Source organism: Geotrypetes seraphini, chromosome 5 (genome assembly GCF_902459505.1).
Source record: "Geotrypetes seraphini chromosome 5, aGeoSer1.1, whole genome shotgun sequence".
In the NCBI taxonomy this organism is placed as follows: Eukaryota; Metazoa; Chordata; class Amphibia; order Gymnophiona; family Dermophiidae; genus Geotrypetes; species Geotrypetes seraphini.
The window spans coordinates 207,444,919-207,465,220 of record NC_047088.1 but is presented as its reverse complement, the minus strand read 5'-3'; the positions used below and the strand labels follow the sequence as shown (position 1 = coordinate 207,465,220).

Genomic DNA, 20,302 nt, shown 5'->3' with positions numbered 1-20,302 from the left:
GATCCAAAAAATCATCCCCCAAAAATCATCCAAGTCCCAAATGCCTAGAACAAGACCTTATGGACATAGGAGGAGCTAGCAAAGTGATGGACTGGCCACCCAGACACAGCAAGAGTAGTGGGGCACCTTACAGGGCATTACTGTAAACTTCACAAAAAGGGTGCCATATAAACATTTCACCACAACAACCTTGCAGGTCGTGGCGAGCCTCCACAAAACCTACTATACCTACCTGTCTACAACCCCAATAGCCCTTATGGTCGCAGATGGCACCTATATGGCAGTACAGTAGGGTTTGGAGGGGTTTTGGTGGACTCACATTTTCCACCATGAATGCAGTGGTTAGAGTGGCTAATGAGCCTGGGTCCATCCTCTCTATGGGTCACTAGCCAACCCCCCCCCCCTGACTACTAGGCTTTCCTATGTCTGGTGCTGATGTTCTGGAGGCAGGTATGTATGTTTTTATTCCGATTTTTGTGGCAGGGGGGTCACTGAGTGTGGGGGTCTGTAATTTGTGTCTGCAGTGGTTCTCTTGTCACTTTGGATACCTTCTGGGCACTTAGACCTGTTTTTAGATCGCCTGAGTCACAACGTATAAGTTCCTTCCAGGCAGCCTCGTAAAACTTTCAGTCATCCCTGCAGTACGACTAAGTCTAGATCAGCCCACGTCCCACCCAAATCCCACCCTCACCACTCCTCCAAAAATGTCCTTTTCTGCTCTGGGCGCACAGCGGGATTCAGAGGCCTAAAAAGTCTATGGATATGTCTAAAAAGCTGTTTCGATTAGCGGTACTTGGACAACCTGTCTTTTTGTTCGTCCAAGTGCCAATCTGGATGAGTTTTTAGATGGATTTCTGTTTCGATTATGAGCCCCACATTCTTCATAACATAAGAAACATAAGGCATGATATCAAAATTCCATTACCCATTGCATGGTGCTGTCTGCTTGATACCTGAGGTATTAGAAGCAGCATATGATGTTGCTTGTGAATGAGGAGATAGGATATACGATAAGAACAACTGCTATAAACTTTTCTTAATGGGAATCTTTTACTTACACTGCTGAGAGAAGAATCAGCTAAGTAAAGCAATGGTCCTCATTTATAGTAACCATGACTTCATCTTGAATATATTGAAATCGGGGGTGTGTGTGTGTGTGAAAATTATTCTTATGTATTTCACTGATGGATATAAGTGCTGTTTTTTTAGGCAACGTGTTATGCAATTTTTGTATGCACTGTTTTTAGAATGAAAATTAATAAAGATTAAAAAAAAAAAGAGATGTGACTAACTCTAGAACATTCAGCAGTGTTATCATTAATCAAGAATCAGCCACTGTCTGACAGGGCATTTTAATTCTTTGTGTCAGATCTCACAAGAACTGTCTGATTTATATTTCTCAATGATTTAATTCCTCTTTTTCACACTTCCCCTGTATATTCAATTAATGCTACAAATAAAATCTCTCTCCTGGTGACTTAGTGTTATCTGGGATACCCGGATTTGATATTCAGTTAGGGCAGGGAGATGCTGCAGACGGAGTATTAATAATTCCTAGGGGGGAGGGAGTGCTAGGCATTATGCAAGATCAACACCTAGTGGCTGGACCTGGTGGTCTATAATTATAGTATTTTGTAGGGAACAATGGTGCCTCCCTTTAGTGGTGAATAAAGGCTTATGGTACTGGATTTTATTCTTGGATTCTGACTTAGCAGAGAATCCAAAACTTGCTATGCAACCCCCTCTTCCACCACCAAACTTCCCTTTTTGCTTTCTCTTGCTCTCTCCCTCTTTCTTTTTCATACACAAGTTCACTTTTACTTTCTCTTTGGCAAACTTACATCAAGCATCTCTATTGTATATATCTGATCACAGATCACCATTTGGTAGCCTCCAAATGGTTCTATAATTTTAGGGTGTCCATAATGAAGTCCACCTGAAAGCATAAGAACTCTAAACTATATTGATTAGTGAGATTTTTCCATTCAGGGAACCCTACCTGAATGGCCTGCTTCAGTTGCAACCATCTATAACTTTGTGAATTACGTCCATATTTATGTTGCACTGTGAAAATTCAAGCAGTTTATCATTAGAAATAACATCTTCTAATACATGTGTTCCTGCAATCATCCAATGCTTCCAGATGACCTTATATTCGCCAATTTGATAATTTTTAAAGGACTTTGACATATAAAAAGTATATCTGCATAACATATTCAAGATAAGAATGTATTTGTGAGAAAAATTGAGAATTTGGAAAATTCTAATAGGAATTTGAATTTTAGATTATTGAACGTTCCGATTTGTAACACCTAGAGATTTGTTACATCCTTTTTTATATCAGTCTTGAAATTCTTGAAGGCACATTTACCACTTATGCAGAAGATTTATTATTTAAGAACAACAAATTGTTAAATAAACAAGAGATAGAAGCTCAAACTAGATGTTTCAACCATTTAGGAGTTATTTGATATTGAAATCTTTAGAAGAAATACCCTTTTTGTATCTTTTGTCTTTTTACAGGATAAAGAAGTGGTACTGCAATTGTATTATTATAAGTAGTATTTACAATGTATTGTAAATACTACTTTCCTAGGTGAAAACATGTCAGTTTTTCCAGATGTGTTTAGATGGGTACATCTTAGAAAGAAGACGTTCTTGTCTACACATCAAGTTGGCGATGGAACAGGGTGTCATTATTTCAGTGAAAATAATCTGAACAGAAGGTTGTTGGATTGTTTACGTCCCGTGAAGAAGGAAAAGCCAAAACAGGGTATTCTATTCAGTCATTGGATCATTCCAGTGCCAAAAACGACACACATAAGCGATTTTACAACATAAGAACATAAGAATTGCTGCTGCTAGGTCAGACCAGTGGTCCATCCTGCCCAGTAGTCGCTCACGCGGTGGCCCTCAGGTCAAAGACCAGTGCTCTAAATGAGTCCAGCCTCACCTGCGTATATTTCAGTTTTGCAAGAACTTGTCCAACTTTGTTTTGAAACCCTGAAGTGTGTTTTCCCCTATAACAGATTCCGGAAGAGTGTTCCAGTTTTCCACCACTCTCTGGGTGAAGAAGAATTTCCTTATGTTTGTACGGAATCTATCCCCTTTCAACTTTAGAGAGTGCCCTCTCGTTCTGCCTACCTTGGAAAGGGTGAACAGTCTGTCTTTATCTACTAAGTCTATTCCCTTCAGTATTTTGAACATTTCGATCAAGTCCCCTCTCATCTCCTCTTTTCAAGGGAGAAGAGGCCCAGTTTCTTCAATCTCTCACTGTACGGCAACTCCTCCAGCCCCTTAACCATTTTAGTCGCTCTTCTCTGGACTCTTTCGAATAGTATCGTGTCCTTCTTCATGTACGGCGACCAGTGCTGGATGCAGTATTCCAGGTGAGGGTGCACCATGGCCCGGTACAGCAGCATGATAACCCTCTCCGATCTGTTCATGATCCCCTTTTTAATCATTCCTAGCATTCTGTTCGCCCTTTTCGCTGCCGCCGCACATTGCATAGACGGCTTCATTGACATATCAATCAGAACTCCCAAGTCTCTTTCCTGGGAGGTCTCTCCAAGTACAGCCCCGGACATCCTGTTGTGGAAAAATTAAAAGGGTCTAACACAGAAGTCATTCCCCCCTTTTTATTAAAACGATTCTTTCCTATCTTTGGTCCATACATAAAAGACTTGGTCCATTTTAGTTTGTCTTCCGGATCTTTACCTGAGATATGAAAAAAATCAGTAATTTTTCCGATCATCAAGGACCAAAACGCCAGTATCCAAGATTTGTCAAACTACCGCCCCATAGAAAATATACCATTCCTGGCCAAACTCACCAAAAAGATAGTCTTTTGTGAACTCTCTGATTTTGTCGAGAAAACCAATGTACTACATCCCAACCAAACTGGCTTCCGTCAGTGTCACTCCATAGAACTTTCCTTGCTAGGACTCGCCACTAAAATACTATATCATCTCGACCACCATCAATCTGTACTACTTATTTCTCTAGATCTTTCTTCCGCATTTGATACCATTAACCATAGCCTGCTTCTATTGCGACTTCAAGAAATAGGTATATCTGACCAGGTCATGGACTGGTTCGTATCCTATTTCACAGATCGATCTTCAAAAGTCATCTTTAACGGAACCTCATTCACTTTGCCAGGCCATCACTCAAAAAGAGTTCAGGAGATTACAAGTCATTCAAAACGTTGCTGTAAAAATCATTTTTAACGCTAAAAAATTCGACCACATAACCCCTTTCCTCAGAAAAGCCCACTGGCTACCTATTTCACATAGGATTACTTTCAAAATACTACTTCTTGCCTTCAAAGTCCAATCTAATCATATTCCATCATTTATAGATAGGTTGCTAATCCCTAATGATTCACATAGGACCTACGCTCCTCCCAACAATACCTTTTAGCCGTCCCTTCAGTTCGTCAATTATTTTATGACACAACACGTAAAACAATCTTCTCTGTAACCACTCCCACATCGTGGAACGCTTTACCTCTGACATTGAGACAAGAAAAGAATCTCAATAACTGTAAATCTAATCTTAAAACATTTATTTTCAGAGATGCTTTTGAGATTTATACTTAATCTCTTATTCAGAAAACCTCACACATCAGGCCCTACCTTAAAGATCCCCTTTATTCCTTTTGTTTTTTTTACCTCCCCTTTCTTTTATTTTAAGCAATGTATCCTCCCCATCTGGCCATGTATATCACGTTATGCCCATATCCTAAATGTGAATTTGTTCCCTCTATTTTATATTTTAAAAAAACGTTTTAATACTATGTATAAATTGGAAACCGCTTTGCTTATAAAAGAGAATGACATGGGGAAAAAAAACTGTCCCCGTCACTACCCTGTCCCCGGACCACCATCCCCTTCACCGCCCCGTCCCCGCAGCATCCACCCTTCCCTCTTGCCACCTCACCGCCCTTCAGCAGCCCGAGAATCTCCCTTCCTCCCCTTACCTTCGCGGCACGTTAGTAAAGAAACATACTGAAGCCAGCGGAGGCTGCCTGCCTGTGCCTGCAGTCACGTGTGTGTGGGCGGAAGCTTCTCCTCTGATGCAACCGGAAGTTGCGTCAGAGGAGAAGCTTCCACCCATACACACGTGACTGCAGACAGGGAGGCTTCGCCGGCTTCAGTAAGTTTCTTTACTACAGCGCCGCGAAGGTAAGGGGGAGGGAGGGAGATAGATTTGGCTGGAGGGAGGGAGGGGGCCGCGCGCCTTCCCTTCCTTAACTGCGGGGACAAGGCCATTCACCGCTCCATGGGGCGGTGGATGGCCTTGTCCCTGTGCCCGCAGTGAGCACTTCCTCCCCCCCCCCCCACCGTTTCGGCAGGTTACCTGCAGCTAGCTGCAGGTAACTGCCACTGTGTCATTCTCTAAGTGGTATATGAAGACCCAAGTAAACTTGAAACTTGGCTTCAGCAGAAATGACCGATAAATAATACTCGTAGCTACACCTTCACCTTTCTCTTCCCCATACAGGAGCATGGCTCAGAATTCAATGCCATTGGCTTACTAAGATGGTCCCAAGAATATCATTTTATTCAAAATATGCTAGAAGCAGTAACAAATTATCAGCTATTTTTTTTAAATGCTAATACTTCTGAAATGATGCTCCAGAAATGATACTGCAGAATGCAGATGCCAGAAGTTTGTTTAAAATTCATAGAACAATATGCACCGCGGCCCAAATTCTCTAAACAGTGCCCTAAGTTAGGCACCCTACCGCTAACTAATTTAATTGTTTTAATTGGTGTTAATCGTCACGGTAATTGACCACATAATTTAAAATCAATTAAAATGCCATTTTAAAAAATGTAGGCACCTACAAAGGCCACCATAAATGCATCTACGTTGGCCCTAAGGTCAAAGTGCCATGGTTTATGCTGCAAATGATCTTAGGCACCTTTGTAGGTGTGATTCTCATTAAACATAGGTGCCGGGAATGTAGGCCTTCAAAACCCTGGCCTACATTACCAGCGCCTTTGTTTAACTGTAGGCATGATTCTGCAAATGGCACCGCGGTGGTGTTTTTGTAGGTGGCCATAGGTGCCATGTGCAGAATCCAGACCCTTCTGTCTATGTTTTCTTCCATAAAAATAGTGTAGATATGATGAACAAAAGGAAAAAACTGCAGGAATGGTGTACAAGATGCCACGTCTTTAATCAACAAACATCAAAATGAACATAAAACAGTTTGTATCGAAAATATGGTCCAAGAAGATTGGTGAACAGGGACCCGACACAGTCCGTGTTTTGAAGATACACTCCTTCCTCAGGGGTCCCCAAAATCACATACTAAGGTATCATATGGATGGCAACTGGAAAAAACAGTTTGTAGACAACTGAGCAATACAAATTCCTGGTACACCAATCTTCTTGGACCATATTTTGGATAGAAACTGTTTTTATTTATTTATGCATTTATATCCGACTTATAGTCTAAGTGGTTTACATTTAGGTACACAAGCATTTTTTCCTATCTGTCCTGGCAGTCTCACACTCTATCTAATGTACCTTGGGCAATGGGGGATTAAGTGACTTTCACCAAAATTATATACAGGATGAGAAACATATACTTATTTTTTAAAAAAATACCCTTCTCAAAAATTATTTCAAAATTCATAGTCCAAATTATTCAGAGGTGTTAATCTGCTTTGAATAGCTCCTGAACACCTAAATCTCTTTCAGCTATTATCAAAGAGGCAGAGCCTCACACTTAACAATCACACTAGAAAGGGAACTAACCTCACCGGTTCATGCTCCCCTCCTGCCCTGTTGTTAAACCAAAAATTTGCTCACAGTTCTTAGAAAAACAAGGACTTAACTTCAAATCCCTGGCAGGGTGTGTTGAAAATCGTTATCATTCCTGTTGTCTCTGTTAGTCCTCTTGCCAACGTTAAGTTAGATGTTGTTTCGCCCTCAGGCTGCATCAGGGCTGTGGACCAGTGTCTGAAAGAAAAAGACTTTCCCAGGGTCGCAAGGAGCAGTGTGGGATTTGAACCACAATCTCAGGATGCTGAGGCTGTGTCTCTAACCACTGCACCACACTCTCCCCACATGTTCATTTTTATGTTTGTTGATTAAAGACTTGGTATCTTGTACACCATTCCTGCAGTTTTTTCCTTTTGTTTGTTGTTCGATATATCACTGCAGTTCCGTTGGATTTTTGCTTGTATGGAAGAGTATAATTATATAGATAGTATAATATATAATATCATATTATTGTTTATAACAAGGATAAGAAGGGGTGGAAAAATTGTATAAGGTAATAATTGTGATGATGATAATGTATTTTCATATAGTTTTTCTGATTCTTTCAATTGTATACATTATAAAAGTTTGAAATGTCAATAAAGATTTACAAAAAAAAAAAAGAAAACATAGATAGAAACATAACAGCATCCACTATCTCCTCCTTTCCCTACAATATCCCAGGTGCCTGTTCCACGCTTTCTTGAATTCAGACATCGTGTTTGTTTCCACCACCTTTACCAGGAGACTGTTCCACACATCTATCACGCTTTTTGTAAACATAACATCGGTCATAAATGTAAAAATGTAAGATTGATGTGTTGTTTATGAATACATTGGAAATGTGTTGAAAATTTTATAGTGATTTGATATTTTGTATGTTTTTATTGTTGTCTGCCTCATACTTTGCATGGAGCAGACTGTACATTTTTTTTAAATAAAATAAAAATGGGTTGTACTACTTACCCTGTGTGCAGGAGTAGTCCATCTTCAGCTTGGATTCAGCAACTCAGTATAATTCTGGCAGACTGCTTCAGTTTAACAGACTCATGGAAATACAGTAGTGTATAGTCTTTGCTGTATGCTTAATACCCATTTGTACCTTTCTGCAAAAAGCACAGGCATCAAAGTGCTGTAGACACCAGAACAGCTTTCCTGGCCTAGCTAAAACTGCATAAAAAAATATAAAGGCAATTGCTATTCATGGTCTTTCAGTTGTTCCACTGGGAGCATTGTTCTTTTCGCCTCTTCTGTTATAAACAACACATACAAAAAAGAAAAGTTTACATCTTGGATCACTCTATCTTGATCTCAATATGTATACTTTAGAGGAAAGGCGGGAGAGGGGAGCTATGATAGAGACATTTAAATACCTACATGCTGTAAATGCGCCTGAGTCGAGTCTCTTTCAATTGAAAGGAAGCTCTGGAATGAGAGGGCATAGGATGAAGTTAAGAGGTGATAGGCTCTAGAGTAATCTGAGGAAATACTTTTTTACAGAAAGAGTGATATTCGATGCTTGGAACAGTCTTCCGAAAGAAGTGGTAGAGACAAACTGTGTCTGAATTCAAGAAAGCCTGGGATAGGCATGAAGGATCTCTTAGATAGAGGAAGAGATAATGGTTACTGCAGATGGGCAGACTAGATAGGCCACTTGGCCTTTATCTGCCATCGTGTTTCTATGTTTCTCTGTTTCTAACTTGTCATTTAAGGTGCTTAAAACCCAGATGTTTTCTTCTTAAGTTTATTCTTGAATAAAATTATTTAAGAATTAATAAAACAAGATCGAGGACAGAACAGAAATATAAAATGGTTGTTAAATTAGAGATGTCATTTTCAGTTAACCACAGATGTTGAGGTCAGGGGTTAGCATTCGGAAAGTGCTCTTGGCTGTTAAAGTCACCAACTTATAGGCTTGTAGCTACTTAGCCACAAAAATAAAACTACAAAAGGAAGGTATAGTGGGCCATTTTTGAAAAGCAGTGGGATACCTTAGAGGGCACTGCTGTGAGCTTCATATATAGGGTTCCAGATATACATCTCACAATAACCCCCTTATAATTTATGGTGAGTCCCCCAAAACCTATTATACCAGTGGTCTCAAACTCGCGGCCCGAGGGCCACATGCAGCCCGCCAGGTACTATTTTGAGGCCCTCGGTACGTTTATCATAATCACAAAAGTAAAATAAAACAGTTTCTTGATCATATGTCTCTTTAGCTATAAATTACAATATTATTATTAAAACATAGCCAAAAGGAAAGATTTATAAACTATAAAGAGTTTTTCCTCATGCAAAATTGTCATTTCTTTAATAAGACATTCACTATTTTTTATCTGCGGCTCTCCAAATACCTACCAATCCAAAATGTGGCCCTGCAAGGATTTGAGTTTGAGACCACTGTATTATACCCACCTGTCTACTACCCCAATAGCCCTTATGCAAGTGGAACATATGGCAATAGAGTAGGGTTTTGGTGGCCACCATAAATGTAGAAGTTAGAGTGGCTTATGGGCCTGAATCCTTCTCTCTATGGTTCACTAACCCACCAACCAGGTTACTTGACACCTGTGTGATGCTCTACTAGACTTTCCCATACCAAGTGCTGCTGTTCTAGAGTCAGGCATGTACTGTTTCATTCAGATCTTTGTGGAGTGGGAGGGGGTTAATGACCACTGGGGAAGTGTGGTCATCTGGTAAGTTTGCGTACCTTTGCGGTGCTTAGATGTTTCTAAAACAGGTATAGCCCAAAACATCTAAGTTCTGTCTAGGTCATCCTAGGAAAGGTTGAATTATCGCCACAAGACGTCCAAGTTTAACCCACCCAAAGCCCATTCAGCTCTGTGCATTCCGAAAACACTCCCAGATAAACTCAATTAATCTTAATATGCTAATGTAATCTTGAAAGTTTTTTGTATTATTGCTGTCTATATATAGTCTCTTCCTCTGTAAACCACTCTGAACTATTTGTGGTATTGTGGTATATATATACCATGATAAAGCTTAACCCCCCTCTTACCATCCCCTCCCTAACCCCAGATCCTACTTTTCCCTCTCTTGGAAACCTTCTCTGATCTAACGTTGTAACCCTTCTTCCATAACTCTTTTTGTAATCCGCTTTGAACCGAAAGGTAATGGCGGAATAGAAATCTGTAATGTAATGTAATATAATATATAAATAAAGTTATTATTAAAGTTATTAGTTCATAACATGCCTTCCAAAATATCCCCTAGATCTCTGGATGCACAGTGGGCAAAATGCCTTGCTAGATGTCCAGAAAGTTGGCTTCAAAAATTGGCACTTGGACACCCCAGCAATTAGGATATCCAAGTGCTGACTTATGACGGTTTTTGGACGTCTTTATTTTTTGATTGAGTCCCATAGTTTTCAAAACTACTTGTTTTGGTCGTCATCACATTTTCCTTGCTATGCTCTAATATATACCCAGATTAAATCGAGCATTGCTCATAAAAAATATTCAGATTTAATTTTTTTCTAATGTAAAATTCCACTTTTACCAATATTTCAAATATACTGAATCCATTCTATGTATTAACATGAGCCAGTTTAGGAAGATAATCTCATAACTGCATCCATGCATAAATACTAAGCACCATAAGCGTCGGAACAGGGGAGGCCTCCCCAAAAATTTTCGGTCGCTGGGCTTAGCCCTTCCACCCACCCTTCCCCCGGTGTTATGCTTTAAATCTTCGGGCAGCCACCACGCAGCATCAAACAGCAGGCCTGCCCCAAAAACCTTCATTCTACTTCCTGGGGCAGGCCTGCTCATGGCGACTGCTGAAGATTTAAAACTAAAGCACCGGGAGGAGGTGGGACTCAGGGGCTGCTGAAGGATGCTAGGTCGCAAAGGGAGAGGTATGGGACCTGGGACTCAGGGGCTGCTGAGAAGTCGTACACTAGGATGGAGCTCCTGGGCCCCCCCCCACCCCCCAAAACAAAGCAGCATTCCACTACCTATGCTACGCACATGTATTTCGAGCAAATTTTCAAAATGAGTGCTTCTGCTTTGAAAATTACCACATGGAATTCATGTGCTTACGTTTACACCTGCTCTTTGGTACATTAGACAGATTGGGCTAGATTCACTAACCCCGATTCCTTGTCCGATCTGTGCCCGATTGCATGCAGGCCAACAAATTCACAAAAGGCCTGCATGCAAATGGGGATGATCGTTGACACGCTCCCCACCCACCGCACGGATCTCTAGAGAGTGATCCTGACGCATGCGTAGACCATCTGTAGATGGTCTGCGCATGCATTTAGGTGACTTTTTTTTACTTTCTGGTCCAGCGAGCCCGTGATTTTAGCCTGCTTTAAATCTGTGTATTTAAACCACGGGCTTGCAGTGCAGGGAAGGGCAGGAGATCAGGGCTGAGACGGGGCAGAGAGCGGATCAGGGCAGGCACGAGAAGGGCTGAGACGGGGCAGAGAGCAGATCGGGACAGAGAAGCAGGGTGGCAGAAGGCAGGGCAGTCGGAAAGGACCTGAACGACTGGTCCTCAGCAGTGGCTTCTTTTTGGATCGGCCAGCCCAGTCGGTGTTCCCTGAAAAGTTTTGTGAATCGCATCCCTGCCCACTTTGCATGTCATTTCCCCTCATTTGCATGCATGGATCAGAATCAGATCGGAGGAGAGGTTAGTGAATCAGGTTGGGGTCGCAAACTGATCGGTACACGATCAGTTTGCTGTGTGAATCTAACCCATTGTGAGCCCACCGGGACAGATAGGGAAAATGCTTGAAGTAGCTTGAACTACATAAGTCCCAATCAATCCCTTTCTCCTTTCCCATTTCCTCTTTGGCACATTCATATTCTCAGGTTAAATTTGGCTGCATGGCACAATTGTGCATGTAACTTAGGGCTCCTTTTATCAAGCCGCGCTAGCGGTTTAATGCGCGTAATAGCACGCGTTAAACCACTAGCCGCTACCAACTCCTCTTGAGCAGGCGGTAGTTTTTGGCCAGCGCGGGGGTTAGCACATGATGAAACATCGTGCGCGTTAACCCCGCTAGCGCGGCTTGATAAAAGGAGCCCTTAATTGCTTAGTAAACCAATCAGCACCGATATTGGTCATTAACAAGCAATTATTATCATTAAGGGGGGAATTCATCAAGGGGCGAAAACCGATTTAGTGTGCACTAACAATTAACATGTGCTAACCGATTTATCACGCGCTAATGATTAGCACACGCTAAATGCTAAGATGCCCATTATACTCCTATGGGTGTCTTAGCATTTAACACGCACTAAATTGATTAGTGCCTCTTGATGAATTCTCCCTAATTGGCACTAATTAAAATTTACACACACAACTTTCTAAGAGTATTCTATAAAGTGTTGTACATAAATTCTAATGCACGGATCTCAAAAGGGTGAAGGGAAAAATCTATGACTTAACAAAAAAGAAGGAAACTCAAAAAGGAGCTTGGCCCTAGGAGAGGTATGGGCATGCCATGTGCATTTCTATAAATGACTCCCACTGTTATTGAATACGCCTGAATTACACAGAATTTAGATGTTGGCGTAAATGGTCACACCTAAATTTTAATCATGAGTTGACCGCTATGCATGTTCTGTAAACCGTGAAACACAGAATTGTGATAGGCCAAGTGGCCTTCCTTGTATGCCCATTTCCCTACTACTGTGACTCTACAATGTCTATTCAATCAATCGTTTTTTTCAGCAAAGGATGAAGTATGTTCCAAGTTGCAGAATCTAAATTCTCTGGGGCTGCTATTCAGACCAGATAGGAAACCTGGTTATTCAATCGGCTGACCAGCAAAGGCATAGCAGCCAAAGATACACCTGCTGTTTAGGCAGACCTGTCTTGCCGTTAGACTTAGCCAGTCAGCCAATGAATATTGGGGGTGACCAGATGCGTTGCATGGCATAGCCAGTCACTGGCCATTCCGCTGACCAGGATGTTCAGTGAGAGATAACCAGTGGTATTTAGCTGTCTGGGAGACATTTCTGGCCAGCTAAATACTGCCGAATATCAGGTGGTGTATATTTTTCTTCTAAACCAAAATCCCAGTTTGTTAAGCACAGGCTCTTTCTTTCTTTATTCCCCCACACATTCAGATTGAAAGGTGTGATCGTTGCATGCCTATTCATGGATTTATTTATGCTTTGATTCTAGCGTGTTCAATCCTGAAAAGGGAGAAGCGCCTGCGGACAAAGAATGTTCACTTTAACTGTGTTACAGTGTATTACTTCACGAGGAGACAAGGCTTCACCAGTGTCCCCAGCCAGGGTGGCAGTACCTTGGGCATGTCCAGCCGTCACAACAGTATTCGCCAGTACACCCTCGGAGAGTTTGCCATGGAGCAGAAGAGGCTCCACAGAGAGATGTTGAGGGACCACCTAAGAGAAGAAAAACTGAACTCTTTAAAACTGAAGGTAACTGTCCTCATCCTATTACTTTTCATTTCCATCAGCCAATCCAGTAGTAACAACAATCCAAGCCAAATTGGTTCAGTTTTTTGTATTTACCAAAACATAAAACTTTATTTATGAATTGCAGATACCTCACGGTCATATGCGATTTACAAGAGATAAAACCAACACCCTAACTGTTGAATTTATAATCAATTACGGTAAAACCATACAATAATTATTTTCCAAATTTACTAACCAAGTAGGTTTTCATTAATTTTCTAAAATGCATGTAAGAGACTGATAGTAAAATTAATATCAAATTATAGACTCCCATTTGGCCATTTGGTTGGAAAGTAGATTGGTTACGTGATATCTTTTAAAATTGCATTTATTTATTTAAAACATTTTTTATACCACTGATAATCTCGGCGGTTTCCAGAATAACACTCGCAAAAACGGAATATAAACAAACTATTACACAAAGACCCAATAAGGTCATCCTAAATTTATCTTTTAACATAACAGTAATACTCAGAGTACTCTCATCATCTTCTCTTCAACTGCCCGACAAAGAAAAATAGCACGAGTTCAAAAAGGACACATCACATACTATATCATAAGTAGGCATTCATACATGTCCAGGGTTGGGAGTGAGGTGGGGATACTTTATATTTTCATATGCTTGGAACAATTGTTGGATATGAGGAGGGGGAGGGATATTTATTCTGTACTAGATTTTGATGGTATATTAAGTGATGTTGAAGTGTAAAATGATTGTACCTTATGTTTACACTTATTGAAAGTGTTAATAAAGAATAAATAAATAAATAAAAAATAAGTAGGCATCCACAAATAGCTTCGTTTTAAGCAATTTTTTAAAAAGTAGAATGTTCTACACATAACCTTAGTGGACCAGCTAGATTATTCCACAGGAACATCTCAGCAGTCATAAACATTTTCATTCTAGTGGACACATATCGTATATTCATACCTGATTGGCAAACTTCATACTGCCGGTATTCGTGGGTGTCGAGGGGCCGTCTTCAGTAGGAGGGCCTAGGCTCCCTGCTTCCGGTTTGGGGCTTTGTCTGAGGGGACCGCGATCATTGCTGTTTGTGGGGGGGGGGGGGTAGTTACAGGATTCTGTAACCGAAGTTGATTTTTGACGAACACCGGTTACAGAATCCTGCTTTTAGGCGAAGGACTGGCCCCTCCTTCGCCTAAAAGGTCTGGGTTTGGGCGTTTGGGTTTTGGGTGATTTTTTGGTCAGGAATGTGGTGTAGGGATAGATGTAGTGGCAGTCTGGGTGAGTAGATTGCTTTTTTTTTTGAGAATGGACATTTCCTTGCTGCCAATTTCAACGTCTGCTAACATAGGCCAAAAGGGGACTTAGACCTTTGTTTTTTATTATTATGCCCCTCTTTGCCTCTTAGATTGTTCAACTTGTTGATCAAACACTTAATAGCATTTTCCTGCTTGCAATATTAAAAAAAAAAAATTATTGCATTTACATGTGTTGGAAATGGGTGTCCCCCTAAATTCACACTGTAAATCTCTTGTTCACTGTTCTGGATTATAGATGGCCAAGAATGGTACCATGGAGGATGACAAAGCCACAGTCCTCACACTGGATGACATTTCTGATGAGGATCTTGATTTAGACAACACAGAGGTTGATGAGTACTTTTTTTTACAACCCCTGCCAACAAAGAAACGGAGGGCACTGCTGCGTGCTTCTGGAGTCAAAAAGATTGATGTGGAAGAAAAGCACGAGCTGCGGGCTATACGTCTATCAAGAGAAGATTGTGGCTGTGAATGCAGAGTATTTTGCGATCCAGAAACTTGCACTTGTAGCCTCGCAGGCATAAAATGCCAGGTAAAGAGCAATGTTCCTGCAACCTTTGAAACAGTATAGAAAAAGCTAAACGGCGCCCTATCGGTGCCTATGTTAAGAAGGAAATGCTGTTTAAGAGTTCTTTCAAAAGAGATTTCTAGGTGCCTTCCGGAGCTTAAAAAATGGTGCTGGAATTGCACCCAACAACTGTAGGTGTGGCTAATGCTGGAAGTAGTGTTAGTGATTCACGTTAAAGGTAGGCATTGGAAATTTAGGCCTTGAAAACCTTGGCCTACATTTCTGGTGCCTACCTTTGCTGGAGGCGTGATTCTCTAAACAGCGCCAATGGTGCTGTTTAGAGAATTCGGACCTGTCGGCCCGATTCTATATATGTTGCCTAAAAAATTAGCACCGATTAGTGCGGCACTAAGCATGATTCTATAAAAGTTAGAATCATGCTTAGCGCTGCCTACGTGGCATTAGGTGTTGCTAGAAGAACTAACTTTTATGCGCCCCCTATTTATACAAGGTTTTTTTGGGCTTAAATGTATGCATCTAAGTTGTACTCACAATAATGCTTAAGTCAAAAACAGGCACCTAACGTGAAAACCTGCCCACGATCCGCCCCCTTATCACGCCCAATTTTAGGTATGCGATTTGGACTAGATGCATTCCTCTTTGTGCTATGCACCTACAAAATTGTGTGCCTAATGTCCAATTATCATCAATTATGAGTTGTTAATGGACAATTATCAGTTCCGATTAAGACTATTAATTAATGCCTGCTTATGTCAGCTAGGCCTGCCAATATAGATGTCTAATTTTAGGCAGATTTTATAGAATTTGAGGGAATGTCATAATGTAATTTACAAAACTACCTGCATGCTTCAACGTCACTACAGGGAATCAGTCTGGGTAGATTTGATATCTGAATATAATGATGGGGGAGCTGTATATTTGTTAACCAACTGAGATGACTATGTATAAGAGGATTGTAGAAACCCAACAACAAGAGGCAAAAGAGATGTCAAAATATCAACCAACGGAAAAATACTTTGAGTCAATAGTAAAATACTATAAAAATAGACAGTCTATAGTATAATGTCCATATATCTGGATCTAGGTCTTGCCTAGATTGTCCCAACTAGGATTCCAGTTTCGGCATCCATAGATGCCTTCATCAGGGGATGAATGGATACTGCCATGAGTGAGGGACAACAAAAACCGGCAGGAAACATACAACCATCAAAGCACAAGAAAAGCGTCTGTGAGGGCAAAAGCACGCCCAAAAAGTACTCACGGCAGTGACCATTCATCCCCTGATGAAGACATCTTTGGATGCCAAAACTGGGATCCTAGATGGGACAATCTAGGCATGACCTAGATCCAGATATATGGACATTATATTATAGACTGTCTATTTTTATAGTATTTTACTATTGACTCAATAAAGTATTTTTCCTTTGGTTGATATTTTGACATCTGTTTTGCCTCTTGTTGGGTTTCTGCGATATTTTTGAGGCAAATTCTTCTTTCCCCTGTTGTGTTCGTTTATCTATAAGAGGATACCTGATATTGCAGGAGATGTATGGTTGTAATGTTTATGATATACATGCATGACTAATGTAAGTATTCTTGGCTTGTATTAAGGTGGATCGTATGGCTTTCCCATGCGGTTGTACTAAAGAAGGCTGCAGCAACACAGCAGGCAGAATTGAATTTAATCCCATCCGGGTGCGGACTCACTTTTTGCACACAATAATGAAGCTTGAAATAGAAAGAAACCGAGAGCAGCAAGCCTCGGCTGTGAATGGGTGCCATGAAGAATTAAGTGCTCACAGCCTTTCCCTGACTCAGCCCGTACATCCTGTTGAATATGCACTTGCGGAGAACTTTGAGATTGGAACTAAGCCTCAGGCTACAATGATGCACTTTCAGTCAGCTGAGGATTTCGACTGCCAAGGGGAAGACGAAGAAGAGGAGGAGGAGGATGACGATGGCAGCAGCTTTTGTAGTGCAGCTACAGATTCCAGCACCCAAAGCTTGGCGCCAAGTGACTCGGACGAGGATGATGATGACAATGAGGAGGAGGAGGAGGATGAAGAAGATGAAGAAAAAGCTGACGAGTTTATAGAAGGAATGGCTAACCGTACAGAGGCCATCCCCTTGCCTTCTGTGCTTTGTTATTCTGATGGCACAGCAGTACATGAGAACTACGCTAAAAATGCACCTTATTATACAAATTCTTCACCTTTGTACTATCAAATAGAGAACTGTCCCACTGTTCCTGCTAACCAGATCTCTGAGGCATTCCCGGAGAGGGGCGGTGTCAAAAACAGTAGCCTTTCTCTGGTGCCTTTCAGCATCGCTGCAGAACAGTTTCTTGACTACACAAGGCAATCAGAAGAAAGTTTCTCCACCAGCTCTCACTTTCCAGCACCGAATCCCTCTGTAATAGTGTGTTGCTCCTCCACGGAGGGTGATAACAATGTTCCCTCTCATGGTTTGTACTCTGAACGTGCGCCAAGTCATCCTCAGATGGAATTTCATTCCTATTTAAAAAGTCCATCTCGGGATGAATGTGTTTCCAGTTTAAATGGAAGCAGTCGTCACCTATCGGAGCATCTCACCGAGACTTCTATAGACCTTTCAGGAACCAGTAAACTGCACAAAGAGTGCATCAAATCAGCGGTAGTGGAAACAGTACCTGTGTAACGATCACATCAATTCAAGCTTAACTTCTTTTATTTAAGTCTACTGTGGCCGGCATGGATTTCCTAGAATAACTGTATTTTTTGACACGTGGGTGGAGAAAAGAAACAGAGGTTTCGGCTCAAATCTCAATTTGTTCATCTTTCATTTCGTATTGCCTTTCAAGACCCTGCTACTACACAGGGGGAAGAGGAATGGTTTACTTTACAAATTCAAAAGAATTCTGATTCCTTGCTAGTAGAAAATGCCAACTTTTTTTTAAGTCTCTATATATTTCAAAACAAGCCAATCATGTGAAAACTTTCAAACCAGCTAAGTCAGCTCTTCATGTTTCAGATTATTGGGTCAATTCAGGATAGACATCTGGTATATTAAATAATCAAAATCAGAAGCCTAGTTTTTACCATATCAGAAGAAATTCTCATGTAAAAGTGATTTTATTTGTGAAAAAAAAATACAGGTTTACTTGTTCCATATGTGATTTATTTATGGACATTCTGTGTATGTTTAGTGTTTATGTTTTAAGACAAATGAACAGCATGTTCATTTCTAAGAAAGAGAGGATTCAGAGTTTAATTCTGCTGAGCATGCATCAGTAATACCATATAGAAGGTTTTGTATGTGATACGCTTAGACAAATCTTTAATTGCATCATTTAAATATAGTAGAATTATTTTTCATATTCCGACAAAGTCTATAAATAAAGGTACATTAATATTAATTGCTATTAATATTAATAATAGACTGACTATTACAGTGGTAACCAGCAGGAGGTTCCTCCCTCACAATGAATTATTTTCTTAAATGTGAGCTCTCACAGAAGCCTGAGGAATTCGGAACAAAGAGAAACTTTGCCATGGTCATCAGTCAATGCTTTTTTGCCATCTGGGGAAATCTTGCACTAGTGTCTGAATCAGTGTTTTCCCCAATTACTCCTAATAGGAGATTCCTGAACTGTGCAAGGAAGCATTTTCTTGAAGGACAACTGACTAACTGTGGAATGCTTACAGAAACTTTTAACCCTTCACTTATATATATGCACTTTAGTGCCCCTTGGCAGTACATTGCGCTTCTGAAAGTTGATCATTTTCATTTCGGGAAGCGTGCAGGTCCTTTAGAATTTACAGACCCTCTTAAATTTCTGCAGAATGAAAGAGAGACAACGATTCTTAGGCTAGTTCACAACTGCTGTACCGAAGTGAAGCAAAGACCTGACAGGAAAGCCAAAGAGTCTTGCTACCAGAATGTTAAGTGATACATGAAAGTAGTATCAGGTTTTACTAACCATTTATAGCCCTCTGAGCACAGTAGCTATTCCGAATACCTTGTAGGACCGTTTCCAAACATATGAGCAGCCTGCTACAGCCCTGTTATCCATAAGCTGTGTATAAAGAAAAAAAACCTGAGATTGCAACATTCTACAACTTCTTTTACTTTATATTCTGTAGGAAGACTAAAGATGTATTTTCTGACTTTTTCTTTACCCTATCTCACATTCTTGTAGCTCTGAAAACAGTAAAAAAAAAAAAAAAGAAAGAGAAACACATGTTCCAGTATTTGTGTTTGCTGAAGAACAGCTCCTGAAAACATTTATATGTACATTTTTAAATGCAATCTAATACTCCTTATCTGTTTCAGTATTTTGTTGTCTTTATATTGCTATGAAGTATATGTTATGTACCTGTTTGACATGTAAATTTGCCTTGTTGTTGAACTTACTGCATCTGCTTCTTTATTTTGAGGTCTCTCAGGTGTTAATGTTTGGGATATGATGCAAGTAGCAAGCTCGTTGCCGGTCTGGTTTTGTAAACCTGACCCCCTCTTAAAATAAATTCATGCACCTTAGCAAATGCTGAATAATCTTACTTTGAAAGAACAACCTGGAATGAGGTTTGGGGTTTTATAAAATGACTTCCAAAACTGGAAAAGCCCTTTACTACTATAAGTCTTAAAAAAAATAATGAATCATTTTTGGTTAGGCACCTATTGAGGATACCTATCAATGCATAACTTAAATCCGTGCCCAAGTTGTTTTTTAATGGGTTAAATGGTGTGATAATTGACCACACCAATTGTTAATTTGGGTTGCGTACAGTATACCATGTGGCGCCTAAGTTAAGGAGCCCTACGACATCCAACGACACCCTCGGAGTAGACACCTACTGAGTTAGGCACCTACCAGATAATTCTTTTTTTAATTGTTTTAAAATTACTTTTGAATGACGCTTTTCAATTATCAGCACCAATTAAGCCTAATTGAAAATTTAAGCTAAGCCAATCTAAGCGCCTAACTTCAGGCACCGTTTATAGAATCAGAGTCTCAATGCATAGCATCAGGGGCCTTTTTTGTATCTATGGAGAAAATGCCTAGTATATCATCCATGTTTAAAATCCAACTTTATTTATTCATTACTGAATAAATACATAAGTGTAGGTAACTCAAGTGATTAGAATTAGAGAATCTCTCCCTTAAGCCAGTGTATTATTAGCATTAAAGTCCATTCACATGTTTTTTTAGGGCATCAGACATGCCAAATTGGTTACCCATATTCACATAGTAACCAAATATCTCCGTGGCTAT

At 40.4% G+C, this 20,302-nt stretch overlaps 1 protein-coding gene across 2 annotated transcripts in view; it reads left to right on the top strand.

The window, feature by feature from the left end:
• The window catches only part of CSRNP3 (cysteine and serine rich nuclear protein 3), a 140,749-nt gene extending 121,459 nt beyond the window's left edge, over positions 1-19,290 (top strand). For both annotated transcript variants that reach the window (XM_033944200.1, XM_033944199.1), the window contains exons 3-5: positions 12,937-13,196; positions 14,755-15,051; positions 16,660-19,290. In XM_033944200.1, coding sequence (XP_033800091.1) covers positions 12,937-13,196; positions 14,755-15,051; positions 16,660-17,724 — 1,622 coding nt within the window. In that variant the 3' untranslated portion in view covers positions 17,725-19,290. The remainder of the gene's footprint in view (positions 1-12,936; positions 13,197-14,754; positions 15,052-16,659) is intronic.
• The last annotated feature ends 1,012 nt before the right edge of the window (positions 19,291-20,302 follow it).